The sequence below is a fragment of the Camelus ferus genome, chromosome 6 (genome assembly GCF_009834535.1).
Source record: "Camelus ferus isolate YT-003-E chromosome 6, BCGSAC_Cfer_1.0, whole genome shotgun sequence".
NCBI classification, from domain to species: Eukaryota; Metazoa; Chordata; class Mammalia; order Artiodactyla; family Camelidae; genus Camelus; species Camelus ferus.
In genome coordinates this window covers 31529743-31551554 of record NC_045701.1, presented here as the reverse complement: position 1 = coordinate 31551554, position 21812 = coordinate 31529743, and the positions used below count along the sequence as shown (strand labels likewise).

General features: G+C 48.7%; 1 protein-coding gene and 1 gene segment (V, D, J or C); one reads left to right on the top strand and one right to left on the bottom strand.

The window, feature by feature from the left end:
• DAD1 (defender against cell death 1) overlaps positions 1 to 21812 on the top strand; it is a 55872-nt gene that overhangs the window by 9482 nt on the left and 24578 nt on the right. The window contains exon 3 of one of the 2 annotated variants that reach the window (XM_006175885.3): positions 5050 to 5286. The exons of the other annotated variant lie outside the window; for it this stretch is intronic. The gene's annotated coding sequence lies outside the window, so the exon portion shown is untranslated. Of the gene's footprint in view, positions 1 to 5049; positions 5287 to 21812 lie in introns of those variants that run through there. 2 annotated transcript variants of the gene reach the window in all.
• Positions 16112 to 21812, bottom strand: part of LOC102522345 — a 268545-nt gene continuing 262844 nt past the window's right edge. The window contains 4 exon segments of the C gene segment in view: positions 16112 to 16700; positions 17362 to 17469; positions 18485 to 18529; positions 19987 to 20247. Of these exon segments, the coding sequence occupies positions 17363 to 17469; positions 18485 to 18529; positions 19987 to 20247 (413 nt within the window).

Below are 21812 nucleotides of genomic sequence, written 5' to 3'. Positions count from 1 at the left end.
GAGAAGCCATGCACATCTGAAATGGTGATCAGCATTTGGCACTTCAGTGGTAGTAAATCTATTTTGGGGGAATGTATGATACAGAAGTTCAGTAGATTTGAATACTTAAAAATTAAAATGCTGTCTGTAAATATTTCCTTTTGTTTTTCCATGTCTCCTTGTGAAATTTTTTTCAGAAAATGTCAGCCTGTCTCAGGCATTCTGAAGGGAAATGAAGAAAAGGGGGGACATAGCTACATTGGGTCACAGTTTGGGAAGGAAAGGTCCTGATGACGTGGGCCCTGGATCAGAGGGAAAAGTGAATGGGGCTTTGATGAAGGGACAGCCCTGAGCCTGGAAGTGTGCTCAGCCTGGGGGAGACTGTTTGCCACAAGCTGGTGCTGAAGCCCTGTTAGTGTTGCTTTGTTCTCATAGTGGAGGCTGCTCTCCCACGGGTCTTTGAAAATTCAGTGTTTAATCCTGGCTGGACAAGGGGGCTTCTGGCCTGGGCAGAACATAACCCTGGTAAACCGTACTATTTACAAACAAGCAGTTGCTGTTGGCTTTTCGAATTCATCAGTAAAGCACTGTGGTAATCCAGAAAATTTCCTCTAAAGGGGAATCTAAATGCTATTCCTTAGGCTCTACTGCCACCTAGTGGCTTCTACGTTTCATTGCTGAGAGCATGTACTACAAAGCATAGCAGAAGCTGAGTTTGGGGGAAGAAACCACAGATACCTTTGTGATGAAACCTAATTTCTTTCCAGTCACAGGAGGGCAGCAGAGGTCCAAGTGGGCATAGATATTGGGGGAGGGGGTTGCTTTACATTCTGGCCAGAAGTGGGCAGTGTCGACTTAGGCACAAAAGGGCATGTAACCTTGTAAGCGGCTCTAGGATTTGGTTACATAGGGAAGACCAAGTGCATGAAGACCCACACATTTACGTTTTGTTTCCTTTTCTTGTCAGTTCAGGAGCTCCCTTTTTGGTTTATTCTAGACCTATTTTTGCTCTGAACATGACCTCCCACGGGCAGTCATCTTTTAATTTTTTGTTGGTGGGGTGCCGGTTAGTTACTATATCATGTTCTCTGTGACATTTCACCTTATACTGAAGTAGGTTTAGTCACCAAATAAGTTCTCAAAAAGGGAACTATTCTAAATTTGTAGGAAGTATTTTAAATTAGCACAGCATAATCTTTTTTCAGCCCCACCCTTTCCCTGGTTGGAGGGTGAGATTAATTCTTTACCTGGTCTTAAAACCTTGAATCTGCTTATTTTATTTACTTAAAAAAACTGATAATTGATGACTCTCTAACTGGTGACTGAGCTCTATTTTGTATTTGGTCCACTTAAAGCTACAAAAAAAAAAAAAGAAAGAAAAGAAATGAAAAAAAAGAATATTAAGTAGACTTGTGTTTATGAAGTTAATTGTGGCTGTAACTCCTGGTCTTACCTTCTCCATCCTGAGTCTCAGATGATTCCTACTGTGAGTCATCCACCCCCAGGTTGCACAGGAGCCTCTTCTGAGGGCCCTCAGGGTCTGCATGCATGCCCCTAATGCTGCACTTACCACATTATTATGAAGCTATTCATTCACTTTCCTGTCTCTCCCAGTGGACTTTTAAAATTCCCTAAGGGTTGGGACCTCAGAGCTTGCTTAGTACAGGGTCACAGTCCATGTTTATTGAGTGTATGAATGAATAAATCATTCTCAACTGCAGGAAAATGATGTATAAAATAGCTGTATCATTAGTTCCATGGATACTAAGACATGTGGAAAGTGCTGTGGAAGAAAGGAGCCAAGGAAACAGTTCATATGTGGGGCCATGGGATGGGACTTGAGTGTGAGGCTACGAAGAGGGGGACCTACACTGTAGACCTTGTTGTGTTAACTAGTTGAGTGGACAAACAGGCTTGTCTCTGAGCCCCAGTTTCCTTATCTGCACAAGGAAAGGGATTGGCCTGGATGTTCATCAGACTCTCTTGCAGCTGTTAGAGCCTCTGATGAAAGCATTCCTTCTTGTTCGAGGAGGATTGTGCTGTTTGTGTGCATCCTCAGTTGAGCTTTGCTTTTTTCCCCCCTTTTTGCTTTTTTTCTTCAATTGTTGCTTTTTATCCATTACCAGACTTTCACCATCCATCACAGGAGGTGGAAAGTTAAAGTGTGACTGCCTATAGCAAAATGCACAATGTTTGTTTAAGGCCTTTTACAGAAGTAGGCAACATTTGTCAAATGTTTTACAGTTATTACATGATCAGGCTTGCGAGACTCACATATGCTCCACATACACGTGTACACACGTCAACCCATGTGACCCTCATAGCCCACTCCGTGATGGAGGTGGGCAGATAGTGGTATTCCCATTTTGCACAAGAGGTCATTAAACCCTGGTGAAATGTAAGTTGACTTGTCCAGGGCCTGGAACTAATAAGTGACTGGGTGGGAACTTGATAACAGATGTTTTGACTCCAAAGTTTATATCGCTTCCTCTCTGTTACATTCAAAGACTTTTGGATGATGAATATATACATCTTGTTAGAAGGTTTTCATGAACAGTATTAAACTTGCTTCTCTCGGAGAGGTTGATAAGAAAGGATGAAGACAGGCTATCTAAAATGTTTCTGCAAAGTCGGTCATCTTTAATATGATCCAGAAGAAATGGAGAAGAGTGCAGATCAGGAGACCTGACTTTTTCCAGACAGGATGACCCTGGACCCGTGCTCTCCAACAGAACTTTGCATTGTGGAAATCTTAAGTTTGTACTGCCCAGTATGAAAGCTACTAGCCACATGGAGTTATCGAACATGTGAAATGTGGCTAAGTGACTGAGGCACTGAATTCTAAATTTTATTTAATTTTAACTAAGTTTAAATAGTTACCTGTGGCTAGTGGCTATGGTGTTGGACAGCACAGCTCTGGACAAATCATAAAACTCTTAGGTGACAGTATCTTTATCTATAAACTGAGAGGATTAGACTAGCTGATCTCTAAAGCTTTTTTCATTTTTAGAAATACACAATCCGTGCTGTCTGAAATTGTAGGGATTCACATTGTGCTCTGCACCGAGAGTTTCTGCAGAATGGTCTTTGATTCACATTGTCTCTAATTTCTGTTTTAATTGGGTGACCAGGATCCAGGATGAGGTGGATTTGAAGGAAAATCAGTATTTGAGCTCAGTGCTGCTGTCTGAATAGAGACAGTGCTGGGAAGAATACAGACCCAAAGAGAAATGACCCTGTCTGACATCCTGTTTTGTATCTCTACAGAGAATAATTATTTTTAACAGTTCTTTGTGTTGTCCCTTGCTTTCTCTTAAGATGATGAGAACAGGCTGGTCAAATGGCACTATCTTCCCTGCTTGGGTGAATAGAGAAGAAGTCATGCTAACTCTTCTCAGTAGGTGTCTTCGACTTTGCATGTCTTGATATCAGGGGAGGAAATTTTATTAGTCAGTTTCCTGAAACCTTTATCTCCTGGTCAACAGTTAAAATCATTCTTCTGAGCCGGCGAACAGTCCAATTTTGTTCAGCTAATATTTCAAAGAATCCTTGAACCTCTGCTTTTAGAATACTGTCTGGTAAATATATTTTTGCTTTAAAAGAAGGGAGCAGATCTATGTAAATAGAATTTTCTGAAAATCACTATCAAAGAGACTTACTCTCATGAGTCATTTTTTGCCTTTTGGACGGACCAGTCCCAGTGTCTTAGATTTAAATGTTTTAATATCATATATTCTCAAAACTTGACTTTTCTAATAAAAGAGGATTTATTTTATAATTCTAAATGTGTCAAGGCTCTTCACTGAAACGTCCCTGTGTTCTCATCCTTTCTCACTTTGGACATTAGAACTGATGTGGTGTTATTAGTTCATAGTCTGTTGTCAGAGAGTTTGCTTTAAGGAATTTGATGGGATGAATAGGTGAATTTTAATAGGTCTGTTTGTTCTTTTGGCACTGTGGATGCGTTTGCTCCCCGGTTTTGCTTTTTGTTTTACATATTTTTCATCTTTGCACTTAAGTAGGGATAGTCTGCAGCTATATAGCATTTCTCTAAATATCATTTGTTAGTGAAATAAGAGCAATCTGGCTAGAAGTTTAAGATCTTTCCTTTAAACTCTGAAGCTAGCATCTCCAGGTCACCTGAAGCAAGACACAAAATAACATGGTGCCTTTTTACCTGCTGGGGTAGCCCAGCTCTTCTGAAAGGTAGTGTTTCCCAGCCTTTTTCAAGTCATGACACACATAGAAGACGGTAGTGTTTTTATGGTGCACTGCAGGAAAATTGGCTGCTTGTAGCCAGAGACAGTGGGGCCCCCAGAGCCAGGGGGCCACCTTCTGGCCACACTGCATTGGGGCACACCAGGTCGGCAGCCCTCCCGGGCGGACGTAGGAAAGGAAGCCTGTGTTTGCAGGGCAGGGCTTGGGCTCCACCTTCCAGCTACAGACCCTTGTGCCCCTGACTCCGGCACCAACGTGGCTACCTCTCTTGGAGTTATTCTCCACCTCTTTCTTGTCAAAAATAATCTCACCTTTAATGAAAACACAATTATTTCTTCTGTTTCGGTCCTTTGTCAAATCTGAGACTGGGAATTTTTCTCTACTTTCTTTTGAATTCTTGTCCCCCCCCAACTCCCCAAAACTGGAAGTTAGTGCTTTATAAGCTTTCTAAATCCAGAAAAGCTTTTTAGGCTAAATTGCAACCCTCTCAGTCAGAGATTTTGGGCAGGAGAGGTCAGAGTGACTAATGTAAAGTCACGTAGCTAATTAATTACAGAGCTGACGTTAGAACGCACGCCTGACATTCCTAGTCAGTTATGCCTTGGTGTGCTTGGAATTCAAATTTGAACATTAATTTTTCTGGATGCCTCTGTAAAAGGTTCTGTGAAAAATATTTGCTTTCTTCTGGTTGGTCTAGCTGGGCTTAAATACTGTCCAGAATTTGGGAACCCTGTAACTGTGTTTGTGGGGTTAGAATTTAGATGGAAGGATTTGAGGTCCTGTCTGTAGCATCACAAGATATTTTAAAAAACCTTGGATATATCTTCTTACCTGTCTGCTTCTTTCTTTCAGGTTCCCTTTTTGATTTCCCCCGGATAAGAGCTCTTGAGATGGCAGTTTGTTGGCCACATGGATTTTCTTCAGATTTAAACTTGCTACCAACTCTGATTTGGTGTGCAGTTCCCTAGCTTCTCCGTCAGAACAACTTTGTAACGAGCATTTATTAGCACAGCCTCTGCCTTCCACTAAGTGCATTAAGTGTAACCTTTTCGCTTTTCAAATTAAAAAACTCCATGCCACTCCTTCCTATGCCTCTGGCTCTGCTTTTTGTTTTTATTCTTTATTGGTATTAAAATCCTTTTTTTCCTTCAGTCTTCTGTGCACAGCTCTTTAGGAGTCGATAACTTGCAACTGTGACTCTACCTCTGTGTTTTCATTAAGTGTATTTGAAGTTAATGACAAAAGGCAGTGCTGACAACCCTGGGAACCGACAGTCCTCTGTCTCTTCCCCGGAGCGGGTAATCCTCTACTAATCCTTCAGTTGTCGCAGGTGGTTCCACTCTTACGACACAATGCATTCCCGGAACTGCATCATTAAGCACTTTGTTAGAAATTAAACTAAGTGTGTGCTTCCACATTTATATCTGCTTCAACGCGATTTCGTGATGACAAGTGAAATAAGTATCTCTGAGACGGGGTAAGGGGAGCCCGGCAGCCGGTGCGGGGGCGAGGGGTGTGCGTGCTTGCTTACAGCATACACTACTCTCTAAACCACCTGCACAGACAGATGCGCTCTCATTTCGTCCTTACCATTGTCTCAGGGGTTCCCATCCTCACTAGGTAGGTCCTCATTGGGTTGCTTGAGATCAGAGTTTGTGACATGGCTTGGGTGGAACAGCAGCTCTGTGGGCTGGAGTCTAGGCGTATTTACGTGTGCGGTGGTGGCAGCCCTCTTCCCATCCTGGGTGCTGTGAGAATTCCTCTGTTTAAATTTAGCTGACTCCTGAGATGGCGAGTTGTGCTCTCGAGGTTTTCCAACTTACTGCACGTTAGAATCACTTGGGGAACTTAGAAATGAAGTCTTAATGCCCAAGACACACCCCAGACCAATGAAATAAAAATCTTCAGGGGTGGCACCTGCACTCTGTACAGCTACCCAGGAGATTTGAACATGCAGCCAAACTGGAGAAGCACTGCTCTGGATTTGTGCTCCTCAGCGTGCAGCCCACTGACCAGCAGTACTGACATCACGTAGGATCTTAACCTGAAAAGGAGACTTTCTAGCCCCACTCCGGACCCTACTGAAGTGGAATCTTTTAACACAGTCAGCAGGGGACTCGTGTGTGTTAAAGTTTGAGAAGGACCCATCTAGAGCAAGTGGTTCTCCAATTTTGGTGCATCTCGCGATTACCTGGGAACTTGGTACAAAGCTTGGAGGGGGACCTCTGTTCATGAGCTCTCTGTGTAACTTCGACACACTGAAGTTTGAGAATAGCCCTAGATCAGGAGCCAGCAAGCTGTTTTAAATAAATGGCCACATCAGTGTTCTAATAAAATTTCATGTACAAAAACAGGCTGTTGGTTCTTGGGCCATGGTTTGCCATTCCAAAGGATACTAGTTCACTGAAATTATGACTGAGCAATTTAATATGCTTTGAAACTTCTTTGTACAGATATGTGACTTTTATCAGGAGGCTTCTGGATTATTTGTGGTCTCATAGATAAAGCAAGTATTTTGAATAAGAAAAGCATCTGAACTTACAGATGGGTTGAAAACTGGGAATAATAATAATAATTTTATCAAGGAAGACATTACGATTTTCAGAGCCTTCAATGTACAGATTTTGTTTGATGTCTGCCAATGATCTTGAGATACATGGGGTGGGTACTAAGCTGCCACTTACTGGATTAGCTGTTCTCTCAGAGGTGATTTACCCAAGCCAGTGACTATCAGTGGGAAACATTCATCTTTGGTGTATCTTTTCACCATTTGCAATCGGGCAAAAGCATTTTGGAGTCTTGAGTTTAAATTGAGTTAAAAGCTCATTACAAGTGACTCATTTTTAGGCTTCTATTCACTTGCTCAGTGGTTCACAATTCTCTATGCAGAAGAATTAGCTATGGAGCTATTCAAGTTTAAAAAAATGCATTACATCCCCACCCTGCTCCTGTAGTTGAGTTTCTGAGTCTTAGGTTTTTTTTTGTTTTTTGTTTTTTGTTTTTTGTTTTTTGTTTTTTGTTTTTTGTTTTTTTTTTTTAAGCTAAAGTAGCTAAAGACATGGTAGATGAGAGGCACAGAACCAGGATGGGTAGACTTTTCATTAGATGCCTTTTCCAGTCTCGCCGGCTGTGTTGTGATGGTGCCTCTCCCTGGGCCTTACACACGGGCGCCCAATGCAGCAGGTTGAAAGAGTGGATTGTCAGCATCACAACCCAGAGTGAGGTCTGTCCTAGCATTTACTGCTGCCTCTAGTTCAACACCTTTATGAGGTGGATTTGTTTTTATTTTCTGTGCTCTTTTTGTCGGGCCGGAAGCCATCGGCCACAGCCACTGTACATGGTCTGTTCCCTACCATTCTTTGCAGTGGCGGGAAGCCCAGCCCTGAGCCCCTTCTGCCCACACATTTCCTGCCCCGTATCACATGGAAACCATCTCTTGTGTTTTCTTCGCTTAGCAGCCAAGACCTTTGGCCCCTTTGATCACATCCTTTCATCTCAGGCTTCAAGACATTTTTGTTATGATGGTTGAAATACTTGGGGAGGTCAGAGAGGCCTGCTCTCGGATTTTGGAGGCTCAGCAAACCAGCACTGGGGGTTATCGGGCTGGGGAGCTGGTGTACAAACTCAGTGTGACCTGTCCTCCCATCTGGGCTTGGCGGCTCTGGGCGTCTAGACAAATTTGGGCACTATCTAACTTTCCAATTACTGATTTCATTAAAAAAATTTAACAAATAAAGTTGGATTTTTCCTGCGCTGGAAGACAAAACTTCACAGAACAAGGATCTTAGATGAGGGAATGAGAAAAAAGGAGGAGGACTTGTGAGGAACTAAAAAAATTTTTGCTTAGGTTGAATTAATGGGTGGGTTCAAGCTCATGCAAAACTTCTGTCAGTGGGATGAAACAGGTGTATTTTCAAGCCACCAGAGAGGCAGCCTGGTGCTGCTGAAAGCACTTTGCTCGCTTGGAAGGTATTGATTCAAAGACCTGTTCTGTCACTTGCTGTCTGTTGACCTTCTGTAGACCTTTTGTCTTTAAAGTTTAGCAAATAATTAGTCACCCAGGCGCCGTGCTACACAGTGCGAGGGATGACGAAACGTAAGACCCAGCCTTGCTGGCCAGGAGTGAGTAGCTAGCACTGAGCGCCTACCATGTGTCTGGTGTGGTGTTGTGTCCTCCTGTTACTTGCTTCCATATAGTCCCACAAGGAAGGAGGTGGTCTTCTCCTTTTCCAGATGAGGAAGTGGAAACTCAAACTGCAGTGTTACAGATTGAATCTTTTTTCTGTCTGATTCCAAAGCTTTTGGATTAGGCTTTGAAGGAGATAAATGATGTAATAAGCATGGGGACAATAATACTTCACACTGTTGTCCCCACAAAATGTGAGCGACAGTGCCTCGTTAATGCAACTGCCCTGCACATGGATGGGTACCCTCAGAGCAGTCGTCAGAAATGCTGAGAACTGTCCGCACATTCTGCTTTTCTCCATCAGCTGCACGTACAGCTGTACTGGCTTTCAGCTAAAGGACTGTGGTGGCCAGTGTCAGGTTTTCTTCTTCCTCGGAGAAAGATATCCCCAGGGGTCTAGAGACATCCCTAGGGGCTGCTATTCAGACCTGATCTACCTTTTTAAATCCTAGGATGAACAATTTTGTTTTTTAAACTTTTTACTGTTGAAAATTTTATACACGTGCGCGCGCACACACACACACACGCACGCACGCAGGCACATCAAGAGATAAACTTGCAGATACCTAACATTCGCCTTTACCAGCAATTTACCCCAATCTAGTTCCAGGGTATTAATAAAAGACATCCGGTGGAGGAGTTCCTTCTTTCTCTCACTCCATCATTTAGTTAGAAAATCTCTGAGTGCCTGCTCTGTCAGGTACCGGACTTACTGAGGTGATCAGAACAGACAAGGTGCCTCCCTTTCTGAGCCTTAAGTTCTAGTTGGGAAGAGAGCCAAATTAGCACATAAATAGAATCGCGTTGCTGTAAGTGGAGTGAAGGAAAGAAACTAGGTAGTGATCCCATATGGGGAGGGGGAGGGGGCTACTGAGACACTGGTCGAGGAAGACCTCTAAGCAGGAGGCATTTAGGCTGAAATCTGACAGCTGGCAAGTGTCCACCCTGGGACTGGCTGGGCAGAGTGAACCTAGATATTGCTTTACTAACTCTCACTGTCATGTGATTGAGTAATGGAGTTTGCTTGTGCAGAAGGTACTGCCTCAGGAGATGACTAACATCACCAACATTTACTGAGGGAGTGTCTGTCTCCTAAGTAAGTGTACAGGGCTCAGTTTTGCCAGAGGGCGATCAAGTAGGGGCAGAGTCACGGAAGATGGAAGGGCCATTCAGGCAGAATACAAAACACCAGTCTCGGGGGTTCCTGAGACCCTCATCCTTTCCTGCTCCTTCCTCCGTGATGGCTGCGTCTGGGACTTGGGGGTCCACAGGGCTTGGAGGAGAGCCTGGGGATCTGAGTCTGGTGCTGATGTGAGCCTAGTTCACTGTGATGGCAAGTGAGCCCCTTCACCTGTTTCCCGGTTCCTCAGAGGGGGACAGAATCCTCTGCCTACTGCTTAGCCTTACAGTCAAGAGCAGAGGAGCTCACGTTGGCTTTGGTGTTGTACAGATGCACGATATTCTTCGTAAAGATTCCAGATAAGGATGCCACCCCACCCATGTCCCTTGGTAAATCACTGGAATGACTTGGGTCAGCAAGCAGAAGCAAGGACGCCCTAGAGTTTGCTAAAAATAGTGTCTTGCTGTCTCCACTGGAAAGAAGTCCTTTTCAATGTTAACCCAGTTTCCTCCCATCAAGGCTTGGAGGCATGAAATGGAGACCCGTTGCTGACCACTTTCTGAACCACAGCCCTTCATTTATTTGAACTCTCTTAAGTCCTTCCAGCCTTGTCTCACATTTATATGCTCTTCCCCAATAGGTTCTTTTTTTCTCCTTGGCTGAATTTTGTGTGGGTGGTTCAGGGAAAGGGTAGACAAGTACCCTTTCTGCTTCTCAGTGGGATTTTTGAAAGAATTTGAAAATGGGAGGGCTCTCTTCCTGCATCCCATTGCCTCTGGAATGGGAGCTTGCTCGCATTTCTGGAGCAAACAGGGAGAATGGGCTGCCCTCTTCCCCAAGGTGGTGGAACCCACCTGGAAGAATGGAGGGTGTTCTGGCGTGAGAAGGTGGCTGCCCAGAGAAGCTGTCAGCCAGAGGGTGGTCTGCCTTCATTCCTTCAGACCTTGTGTCCTGCCAGGGCTCAAGGGGGCCCTTCTGAAGGCAGAGAGGCCCCCAGAGGGTGAGAGGGGCAATCAGAAGCAAGAGTGTTCAGGGATGATGCAACGAGAGGGGTCTGGGTGGCCTGGAGTGCTCTGGGGCCAGGAGTGTTGGCTTTGATCAGAAGCTTGGCTACAGCCTTGCCAGGGCCTCCTGGTTCTGTAATTTCCCCTCCATCAAGCTCTCCCAGAAGCTGGAAGTCATGGAAGGGGCAACAAAATGCACATGGCGGTGTAATCAGAAGCTCCTGGGGCCATAGTGAAGGGAGAAGTGGTCATCCACTGTGGGCAACAGCGACCCACTGGTGGGGCAGGGAGCCCTAGGCTCCCCTGGGTGCCAGCTTCTTGAAGCAGGAGCCCCACTTCTATCCTACGGAGGTGGTCCACCCTGACCCAGACCAACTGACCCAAACATAGGCTCTCTGATCATCTTTCTGGGCATTCCCTTATTTGCATGTCAGTTACTAAGCTGAAACTCTATATGTTTGTTAATGGGAATTTACATATGCTAAAATGCACAATTCTTAGGTGTACAGCTGGACTCATTTTGACATGTGTATACACCCGTGGAAATCACCCAAATTAAGATGCAGAACATTTCCACCACCCAGAAGTTTCCCTCGTGCCCCTTTCTGGTCAGTCCTTCCACCCCAGAGGCATCCACCATCCATCACTAGTGATTAGTTTTGCCTGTCCTTGAGCGTCATCTGTGTGGAGTCCACATCTTGTACAGAGACTGAATCCCCAGGGCCTGGGGCTGGTGTCTGGCACTTGGCAGGGATGCACAGTGAGAGAAGCCTTGGTTCTTAGCTACCCTGTGACTGAGCACTGACCCCCTGGGAAACTGAGGCTGTGGGCGGTTAGTGAGCTGCCCAAGGCACAAGGTCCTCGGCTTAGTGGATCCTGGCCATCAGCCCAGGCTCCCTAATTCTGAATCCAGTACTCTCTCCGGGCCCCCAGGGAGCTCCCCCAGCTCCTCCCTCGGGGCTCCCTTCTAGTGCTCTTCACAGGGAGCCTGGTGATCCTGGGCAGGTAGTGCCCCCTGCTGCCTGCGGGGCCAGACCCTACACCCTCATTCCTCCATGCGATGTGATAGGATCATGCCGACCAGAGCCCAGTGCAGTGACAGGCAAAGGGCAGGGACTTGGCTCCTGCAGTGAAGTCTCCTGTCCTTTTATTTTCCTCTGAAAAGGGGTTTTCCTCAGCTTTGGGGGCTTTCCTTCCCCAGAATAAGCAGACGAAGGGAGAAGAGGCCTCTTTGGTGGAACGCTGCTGCCCCCAGGTGGGTTCTTGGGGACACTACCACAGAGCAGGACATCCAGGCCCGGCGTTTTTGGGGTCTCGGGTTCTGGACTTCCTTCTACAGCTCCCCAGCTCCTGGCCTCCTGGATCCTAGTGCCCTTGGTCCCTGGGAGGCAGATGTCCATCAGAAGCATCACCCAGCACCTCAACCCCAACCTGGAGTAGGAGGAGGATCTTTCCAGGAGAACCAATCCCAGCCATTGTGGGAGGCAGATGTGGCCCTCACACCTCCGGCGGAGGGCGGGCTGGACATAAGCCTCGAGGGCTTGTCTTGTATTAAGCAAGGGTTTAATCGGGTGAGATCAAGGTTTGATCTTAGGGCTCGGATGGGGGGCAGAGGCGGGGCGGGGGTGCTTCTCTGCAGCGGGGTGTGCAGCACCTCCGGCCTGCTGTGGGCGTGGGTGCCGCCGCCAGCCCCTCCCAGCTCGCCGCCTTCCTGTCGCACCTGCGGTCGCGGCGGTGTAACGGCGCAGCCCTCCCGGCCCCGGCACGTGGCCCGGGGCGATGCTATCTCTAACTCAGTATTTTTAACTCTTCTTTCCAGAGGATGTGGCTTCTGCGGGAAAGCTTCAAAGGGCGCCCCACTGGCCCCCCCGCTTGGCAGCCATGATGTCATGGAAATGGGCGGGGCGGCCCCAGGCCCCCAAACACCTGCCAGGAAGTGGGAGACTTTTTCCACTTCCTGTCCTACTTCTGGCTACTGACTCAATGTCTGACCTGCTTATTAATTTCAAAATATAGCTCTCTGTGTGATACTCAGAGGAAGCCTTACTCATGTGTGTGTCTGGGTGAGATGAGGCCTGAAACCCAGGTGGCCTTACACAGAGGCAGGGCACCGGCCAGTCTGCAGCCTCCTGGCTAGTCAGTGGACTTACTGAGTGACAGTTCCGGGTCTGCAGGCGGCTTGCTCCCCGGCCCCAGACCCACCCCTCTGTCAGAAGCCCTTCTTCCCACACACTGCTCCAGGAGGTAGTTTGGAGAAGGAGTTTTTTGTTTTGTTTTGTTTTGTTTTTAAATGGAGGTCCTGGATGGAACCCAGGACCTCCTGCATACTAAGCACATGCTCTACCACTGGTCTATTATTCCCCCCACCCCTAGAAGGAGTTTTAAGATAGGACATGTGGAGAAAATGAAGTGAACGGTAATGTGGCCTTTAGCCCTGAACCTTGATATGGTCCCTCAGTGACCAGAGCAATACTTCTGGAAGCTCTGTGTCTTCCCAGAATAACCATCCTCCAGGTTCTATTGGGTTAGTGCCCGCCTGGGGGCTGCACTGACCACGGGGCCATCACTCAGGTTTTGCTTTTCCTGATAGTTCTTGAGAGGTGTACTCTTAACTCTTGGCTAAATTGTGAAATAGTGGCTCACCGGGCCACCTCACCTGTTAATCCCCACTTTCCTTTCTCTTATGCTTCCCGCCCCCAACTGGCTCCCCTGCAACACATGTAGCTGGGCCCCCTCCCCAGTGCCTGATGGCCCTAATCATTTACCTGTTCACTTGCTGGTTAAGTGTATTTTAGGCATTAGTTGTGAGCCAGGCACTGTGCTAGGTGTGGCAGACACACGGATGAACAAGATAAGATACACTTCCCAACCCAAGGAGCGCATGGTTGAGTGGATTTTCTTGCCCAGATGTTACCTGATAGTTAAAGTGATATATGTTAAGGGCTTATGTGTGACCCTAGAGAAGATGGATTTCATGGGAAAACCAAGAAGACAAACAATCCTTCAAGACTCAGATGGCGCCTCTCCAATGGTAGGTCTTAGCAGAGGGGTTGCTCTCTTGGACTGAAGACCCCACCTGGATGTTTCTGAGGCACACACCAGCTTAGCCTTCTCTTGACTGGACTGTGATTCCATTTCTACTCAGAGGGCAGGTCTCTGGGTGAAGTGTCGGAGAATCCTCTAGAACCCTAGGCCTGGGGTTATAAGCAATCATGCAATCCATTCTTCTGCCTCCAGGGTTGGCCTGCACTTACGCCTTTTCAGGCAGTAGGGTGTCTGTCCAGCGAAATCTGTTCTACAACTGGCCTGGGTGACATGTTTCCCAGGGGATGGTGTGTGACCTTCCCTCCTGGAGGCTGGTCCCTGCTCATAGGGACTGTGTCTCCTCAGGGCTAGGCCTCCTTATGGACTCATGACTGTATCCAGGTTTCCTTAGCAGCCTCTTCCCTCTTCCCTCCATGTTGAACAAGGCCTGGTGTCTTACTGCACTGAGGGGATCTTCTGCAGGGGCCCTCAGCCCAGTGCTGCCCCTCCTAGTGGGCATGGGCCCCCTTCCCCTGTGCCTCCTCACAAGGCTGCTTTAATTCCCTCCGACACCCCCAGGGTGGCCTGGGCAGACATGAGAACAGAGTGGACAAAGATGAGTGGCCCCTCTGCACCACCTGCTCAGCACACCCGCTTGCTCTGCCCTCTGACTCGGCCCTCATTGGCTGTCGGCTAACTGCTTCAGTCTTGAGACAAGGTTCTTGATGGGATCAAGGACCCCCTGGTTTGAGATGGGACCCTCTCACAGGCAGTGCTGTCCTGCTTTCCAGATGGTCTCCCACCTGCCTGAGCCCTCGTCACCCTCGGCTTGGGCTGGGCCTGGAAGGGTGGGTCTTACTCCCTCCATGGGTCTGGGTGGCTCCCTCGCCACTGCTGCCCCCCTAGCCACTGCTGCCCATCATCTCATAGGTCCTCAGGTGGCCCTACGGGTCCAGTGTCCATGGGGCCCTGCCATCTCAGGGCCCTGGACTGTCATGACTCCTTAGGCTCCCTGGGCCTCCTCCGAGGTCTTGGAAGGGTCTGTCTTTGGCCCCTTCACTGCCTTCTAGGGTCCCTGCTCCTGTCCCTTGTCCTAAGCCCTGTGTCCCCTTCAGCCCCAGCATCTTTGCAGCCAACTCTCAGGAGCAGACGTGTCTCCCCAGCCACCCACACGTTCCTTGCCTGGATCTTTAGTATACAGACCAAAGTGGATTACTACTTTAGGAGAAAAAAAAAAGACAAACTAATTTGCCTTAAGTTTTTAACAGTTGATAAAGGCTTGCTCTATTAACCCTCCCAGGCGCATTTTCATTTAACATGGGGAAGAGGATGCTTTAATTAAAAGAAATTCCCAGTGGTGGGATCTCCGGCATTGTGTTAGACTGAGGAGGAGGCAGTTTTGAGTTTCCCGCAGGTGGTACCTGTCCTCCTGTGTGTGAGTGAGTGACCTGCTATGATGTGATTTCCTCTGAGACCTTTCCCTTTAGTGATCTTTAAGGCCACTTATATTTGGGCTGTATGTGAGGCAGCTCAGGGAGAAGTGGGATTTCTGTGACTACCCTTGGGAGTGCTGCGGGAGATGGACGGGGTTCTTACTTCTATAGAAGCCACAGAATCAGAGATGAGTGGTGCTGGAGGCAGCTCCAACTGTGGAGCTCAGGGAGGGCAGGGGCCTGCCGAGCTGGTGGCTCCATCCCTGTGAAAAGAAGCAGGCCTGAATTGTAGCTGGAAGGATTTGCATGTTTCTGGCTGGTGTGGTCAGAGACACATCCCTTCCCACCCTGGGGGAATGGTAAGCACTGAGCTTCAGTCTTATTAGTTGTAATTGTGAGGTGGATGCCTGAGTGGTCTCTGGGGGTGTTCCCGTCAGTGCCCATGACCCCACGAAAGGCTAGGAGAATCCCACCTCCTGTCCTCTAGGTGAGGGCTCGAGACATCTGTCTCCTTGGCTGAGTCCCTGGGCTTGAGGAGAGAGAGCTCATCTTTGTTCTCCTCATTCTCACAACCAGGGTGGTGGGAGTAGTCAGTCTTCTACCCACTTCCCTGGCTTCTTGACTGGGCACTCCAAGGGGCTGGGCCTTGAATGGGGACCCAGGCAGTGGAGGGGTGGGTGGTCCCCAACCATGAATTTGTAGAGCAACGCACAGTTTCATTGTGAATCCAGCCTGAGAGGGAAGGCAAAGGAAATATTCTAGGAGGGCAGGAGACAGTGGGTGGCCTTTTGGGGACACTTGCTGGGTGGTCCCTGTCTGCCCAATTTCAACTGTAGGTCATTACCACCCATGTGTCTGGGCGTCCGGCTATGGGTGGCCCAGTGGTGTGGCATGAAAACGGAGGAGCAGGGACCCAAGCTTTTAAGTGGGTTTGCCTGGCCCCCAGCACAGCCTTCTGAGTGGATTTTTTTAGAGGTTATTCCAGGAAGAGGTTGACTTAAGCAGCTTGTTGAGTTAGGTTCCCTGAACGTCATCATGGACAAACGTCTCAGTTTCTTTCTGCCAGGCTAGTGATCCGTAGCCGGGCGACAACAACCCCGACCAAACCCAGCCAAACAGGAGCACAGTCTCTGCTCTTCCAAAACACTTTTTTTTTTCTTAAACATTTTTTATTGAGTTATAGTCATTTTACAATGTTGTCAAAAACTTTTAATGAAGCCAAGGCAGCAAAATGTGGCTCAGGTACACAGCAGAGCAGGGCCTAGATAATGAGATAATTTCCCCCACATCTTGGGGAAGAGGGTGGTAGGTATTTCTTTATGAACACTATTTAAAAAAATACAAACTCTGCACAGTGTGCTCCAGGAGCTAGAACTCAAGAGACCCCACTGAGGATCCATCACCCAGTGGGCATCGAGGCAGTCTCTGGGAGCGGGGAGGGAGCTTCTCCACGGCCAGGAGGGGCTGCAGCAGCCCCCGCCTTTGCCGGGGATGCCACGCAGTGACAAGTAGCAACGAGGGAACAGAGTGGGTGGCGGCAGTGCTGGACAGCTCTCCAGAATCTTGATCACGAATATCTGGTGGGATCCCGTCGGTGGTATTGCCTGAGGCCAGAGAGGTGGATGGAGCCTTCTTGTCCACGGGGCAGAGAACATTCCTTTCTGCTTGAAGAGGGAGAGGACTGGCTATGAAGAGGAAGGGGCGAGGGAGCACATGGCTCTCATGTTCTTGGCGACCTGAGATGAGAAAGAACAGAAGTCAGGCTGGATACTGAGGAGACCCAGGACAGTTAGGGATGTGATGGGGACACATCTGTTTGTAGAGTTCTAGGAGCAAACGGACCCCGGGGTTCTTTCTGATGGTGGTGGAAACGGATGCTCTTGTCAGCCGGATGGCCAAGGACACTGGGTGGAGAGGGGTACGGAGCCAGGACTAGGGTGTAATATGAGTATAATGTCTTCTCACCATATTGGGGTCAGGAATTGATGGCCCCTTCAGGATTTGTAGTGAAAGGGATACAATAGAAGGCATGGGTATGAATGAATGAGTCCGGTTCTGAGTTTCTGTATTTCCTTCTATTCATTAGCTGTGTGGCCCTTGATGTTACTTGGCCTCAGTTTCTTCATTTCCCAAATGAGGAATAATTACAACTGTTCTTCATACTTTGTAGGGGAGACATGGCTCAATCGAGGTGACAGTTGTCACCTGAGGAGGGTATTGTGTTATACATGTGTTCCGGGCCTTGCTATTAACAAGAGGAACTCCTAGCAGGAAAAAAAAGAATTTTGGCAGGCCCAGCCTTTGGACCTAAAAGCAAGACCCTGGTTTGCTTTTCAGAACTTGGGAACCCACCCCAAGACCGCCACACCCCACCGCCCATTTGAGATGCTGGCTCACCTCAGCTGGACCACAGCTGCAGTGTCATGAGCAGGTTAAACCCGACCATTTTCAGGAGGAGGATGCGGAACACGATCACCAGTAGATTTTGGAAATTCAGGCTGACATCTGCAAAACCAAGGGGCCACAGCAGTCATTGGCACGCACTCCAGGTCTGCACAGGCCACGTGACACCAAAGGCAGGGTGGGGAGTCGGGGGGGGGGGGGCTTCAATGCCTGGAGCCGCCTCTTCCTTTGAGCTTTGCTGCACATTCCCTCATAAGCACTTCATTGCCAAGAGGAAACGCTAACTGCACTTGGCCCTCGTTTTATTTCTGAGCCCCCTCCGTGGATGAGGATGGTGGGTGTCAGAACTTATCACACACGATTCCCTGGGTCTGGGCCCCCGAGTGCTAATTTAGTGGCTGAACCACGAGAGAGAGGGATGACTCAGTAAGGGCTCAAGTGGAAATGAATATGGGCCTAGGGTCAGTGGTGAGGAGGGATGGGGATCTTTGAGAGACAAGGTCACTGCCTACATGAGTTCTGCTGCTCTTTTTTTTTTTTTTTTTTAAATTTATTAAGGGGGAGATAGTTAGGTTTATTTATTTAATGGAGGTACTGGGGATTGAACCTAGGACCTTGTGCATGCTAGGTGTGCACTCTATCACTGAGCTATACCCTCCCCTCCTCTCTGCTCTTTCTGAAAGAAGGCAAAACCCCCTGGCTGTGGAGGGGGCATGTCCTCAGGATGCCCTGGTTAGTTTAGGGTTACATGTAAGCCGGTCAGAGATTTCACAGCCGGGCCACCCAGGAGCTCTCCTCAGCTCTGCTGACAGTGGAGCCATTGAAAGGAACACAGAGGCCCAGGAGTGAGTCATGGGTCTAGTCAAACTAGACTCGTCCTCCAAGTACTTAGAGTGGAAGAGAAAATTGGAGGTGGTGAGAGGAAGCTGGGGGTTCAAGAATGCCCCCGGGGCAGCTCTGAGTGGGGCTCGGGATGCTGTTCTTGCTCCTCAGAACTTCATTCCCAGATCCACACCTTCCTTCTCACCTCCTCTATCCAGTCCGGGTAATTGTGGATTCAATTGCCTCCCCAAACCTCCCCAAACCAGTATGAAGCCAGGATAGACCCCTCTCGTACCTGTTTCAAAGCTTTTCTCTACCAACTTGGGATCACAGGGAAATTCTAAAAGAAGAAACAAAGGTATTTTTCTTAGAGTCCACAGTATGCTGACCCTCCCACCCCAGAGCCCCAGGAGTTGGGCTGGTGAACATTTACAGCCTTTCCAGGCTTCCTCGGGAAAAGATCAGGAGGGAACTGACCAGCACCCTGGCTTCTGGGCACCATTTCATTCACTTAATGAACACTGGTCGTGCTGAACACACGTTACATGACATGAGGCCATAAGGAGCCTTCAGACACAGACCCTGCCCTTGGGCATTCTCCAGTCTGCAGTCTGATAGAGGCAGGAAGGCAGACACCGTGACCAAAAGGGGTATGGATGCTTTCATATGTTCCACAAAGTTTTGATCCCTGCATCCCCAATTTTTTTTCTCCATCTCAGGAAATAGGACTACCATTAACTCAGCTGCTCAGAAATAAACTCTAGCCACCTTCCTTGATCCCCTCTTTCCCTTCTCATCTCAAATGGTTCTACCTTTGAATCCCAAACAGTGCTGGACACTCAACTTCCCTGCTACAGCCCTGTCCCAGCCTCCATCATCTCTCTGTTCCCAATCGCTTCTTTTCTGCTTCCATCCTTGGCTCCTACAATCTATTCTCCACTCAGCAGTCAGAGTGCTTTTTAAAAAAACTTAAATTAGATGTCATTTCCCTGCTTACAGACAATCAGTTGCTTCGCATTGTACCTAGAACAGTATCTCCCTCTCATGACCTGTGAGGTCCTGTGATCTGGCCCTTGCCTACTTCCACCATCTCATCCCCTCCTGCCCTGCTCCCTTCTCACTGTGCCCCTGGCTCAGGCCTCCTTAGGGTCCCTTCTTGGCTCTTCGCATGGCTGGGACTTCTTAGCTTTGAGATCTCAGCCCTTCTCTGGCATGTGTCCCTAAGGTGGCTGTTTCCTAAACTCCAAGTTAAAGCACATATTCCAATCTGGAGTTCTCTAGATTTCCAATTGCTAATGGGTGGTCCTCCCAGTAAAAATGGAGCTTGCTCGGGGCAGACCCCTCATCTGGTGTGTTTGCTCCTCCACTCCAGCACCTGGCATGTTGCACATGAACAGTGATTGCTGAATGAATGAGTGAGTGAGGTCAGGAGCTGGGAGAGACCTTTGGTAGAGAGAGAAATAAAGGGAGGGATCTTGGAGAAGTGCATCACAGGAGGAGCAGTGAGGGGCTGAGCAGAGGCAGGGAGGTGGGGACTCAGAGCAGGTGAGCCTCAGGGCCAGTGCCCTCTCCCGCTGCCTCTCCCCGTCTGCTGTTTGCCCAGGACATTCTGTGGTCTGCCAGGGTGGGACTCACTGGTGGTCAGTAATGAGAGTGTTGGGGGTTTTGCTGACAATTGATGAGGCTGAGACCACCAATCAGAGCAGCTTCTGGATACCAGGGACCTGAGCCCTGGGCACAACCAGGTCACTCAAAGGGAGGAGACTCAGCTTAGACAGGCACCGGGGCTGCACTCACCTTCACTGGCATAGAAGGTCTCACTGAAGGCGTCTTGGCATCCAAAACTAGTGCTGTTGCTCCAAGAGAGGACTCCGTTGCTCTTAGAACCTATGGCCCCCATGTCTAGCACAGTGCTAGTTGAGTTGAACACCTTGAGGTCCGTGGCTGGTGACTGTGTCATGTTGATTTGAGAACCAAAATCGGTGTACAGGCAGACGGTGGTGTCACTGGATTTGGAGTCTCTCAGCTGGTACACGGCGGGGTCGGGGTCCTGGATAACTGTGGGCCAAAAGGACCTGGGTTAGGAATGCTCATTTCCCTCCTTTCCTCAACCCAGGCCCGAGTCCAGATGCCAGTGATGGGCAAGAGCGGGGCTCTGCGGGGCTGGCAAGTCACAATCTCAGGCCTTAGATGGGAAAGAACATACTAGGACATTCCAGCTGCTCTCAGTGGATGGGACTCAGGGACAGGCACAAGCCACGAGTCCTGGCCGAGGCCAGGGTCTCAGTGAACGCTCCCTGCCAGGTCCTGCCTGCCTTTCAAGGACACCAGAAATGCAGGGCTACTTAATGATAATCCCTGTTCTTCTACTTAATAGGAACTTCTTCAAAAGCTCAGCCAGCCTCGTAAGCAACAACACAGCTCTGGCAGGAAAAAGCAAGCAGAGGAAGGAGGCCCAGCAAAACAAACCACACATCTCAGAATCCGGGGTGGTCTCCCTCACTTAGGCTGGGCATTGGCAGGAACTGGAGATTTATGATAGGCTGGGCTTCAGTTAGATCGATAGCATCCCCAGGAGATTTCCCTCAAGGATAAAAGTTTTAGACTCTCAATCAGAACACCTGCGTCCCAGCCCAGGCTCCACCATTTACTAGACACAGGCCTTGAGCAACTCACAGCAGCACCTTAAGCCCCAGGAATTTCATCTGTAAAATGAGGATGTTGCCTCATCCAATTTCCTAACCAGACTATTCCGAGAAACCATGAGGGTTTCTCCATATAAAATTATATTTAATAAACTGTGAAATACTGAGATAGTTTTAGTCATTGTAGCTCTCGATACTCTGGGGTTATTGCCGTGACCATGTGCTCCCGAGCACTACTCAGTTTCCACTCTGCACCCCCAGGAAGCGGGAGTTGCCGGAGGCTTTTCTTCTGTGCTGAGACTGACTCTTCAGTATTTTCATAGGATTTAGTGTTTTTAATGCAACCCTAAGTGTTTATTCTTTCAGACCTCCTGCCTTTAGAGGAGGAAGCAGAGGTTTGCCAGGGGGATTAACACGTTGGGGCCACCCAGAGACTTGAGAACAGGGTTGGGACTAGAGCTTCCTGCCCCTGTGGTTCTCTGCTCCCACAGCTCCTCACCACGCATGCAGAGTTTTTCAGAGCAGCAATGCAAGATGCATCAGCCAGCCAGGGTGGCCTTGGCAATGCAGATAGCCAGCTAGGTCCCAAATCAGGGGAATCAGCTCTTGGCATGGCCTTGGGATGCTGAGTCAAGGCAGAGCTGCCTCTGGGTGGGGCTGTCCCCGGAGCAGCAGAGCCGTGGTGTGTTCACAGGGGAGCTATATGCAAAGCTCTGGCCTCAAAGGATTCTGCCTGCTCCCTTCCAATCTCCATCTCCCTGGGAGGCAGAGAGTTACTGGGTTAAGGCCCTATCTTTTACTGGGTGGGGAGAGACGGGAAGCCATTAGCCAATACCCCACTGGATCTGTTAGTCATCAGTAGGAGTCCCAGGTGGGACTGGGGATGGGGACCTGGAAGGGTGTGGAGGTGCTGAGAGAATGTGGCCTCAAGAAGAAGGCAGAAGCTAAGGTACCACCAGACAGTTTGGCCTTAGAGGG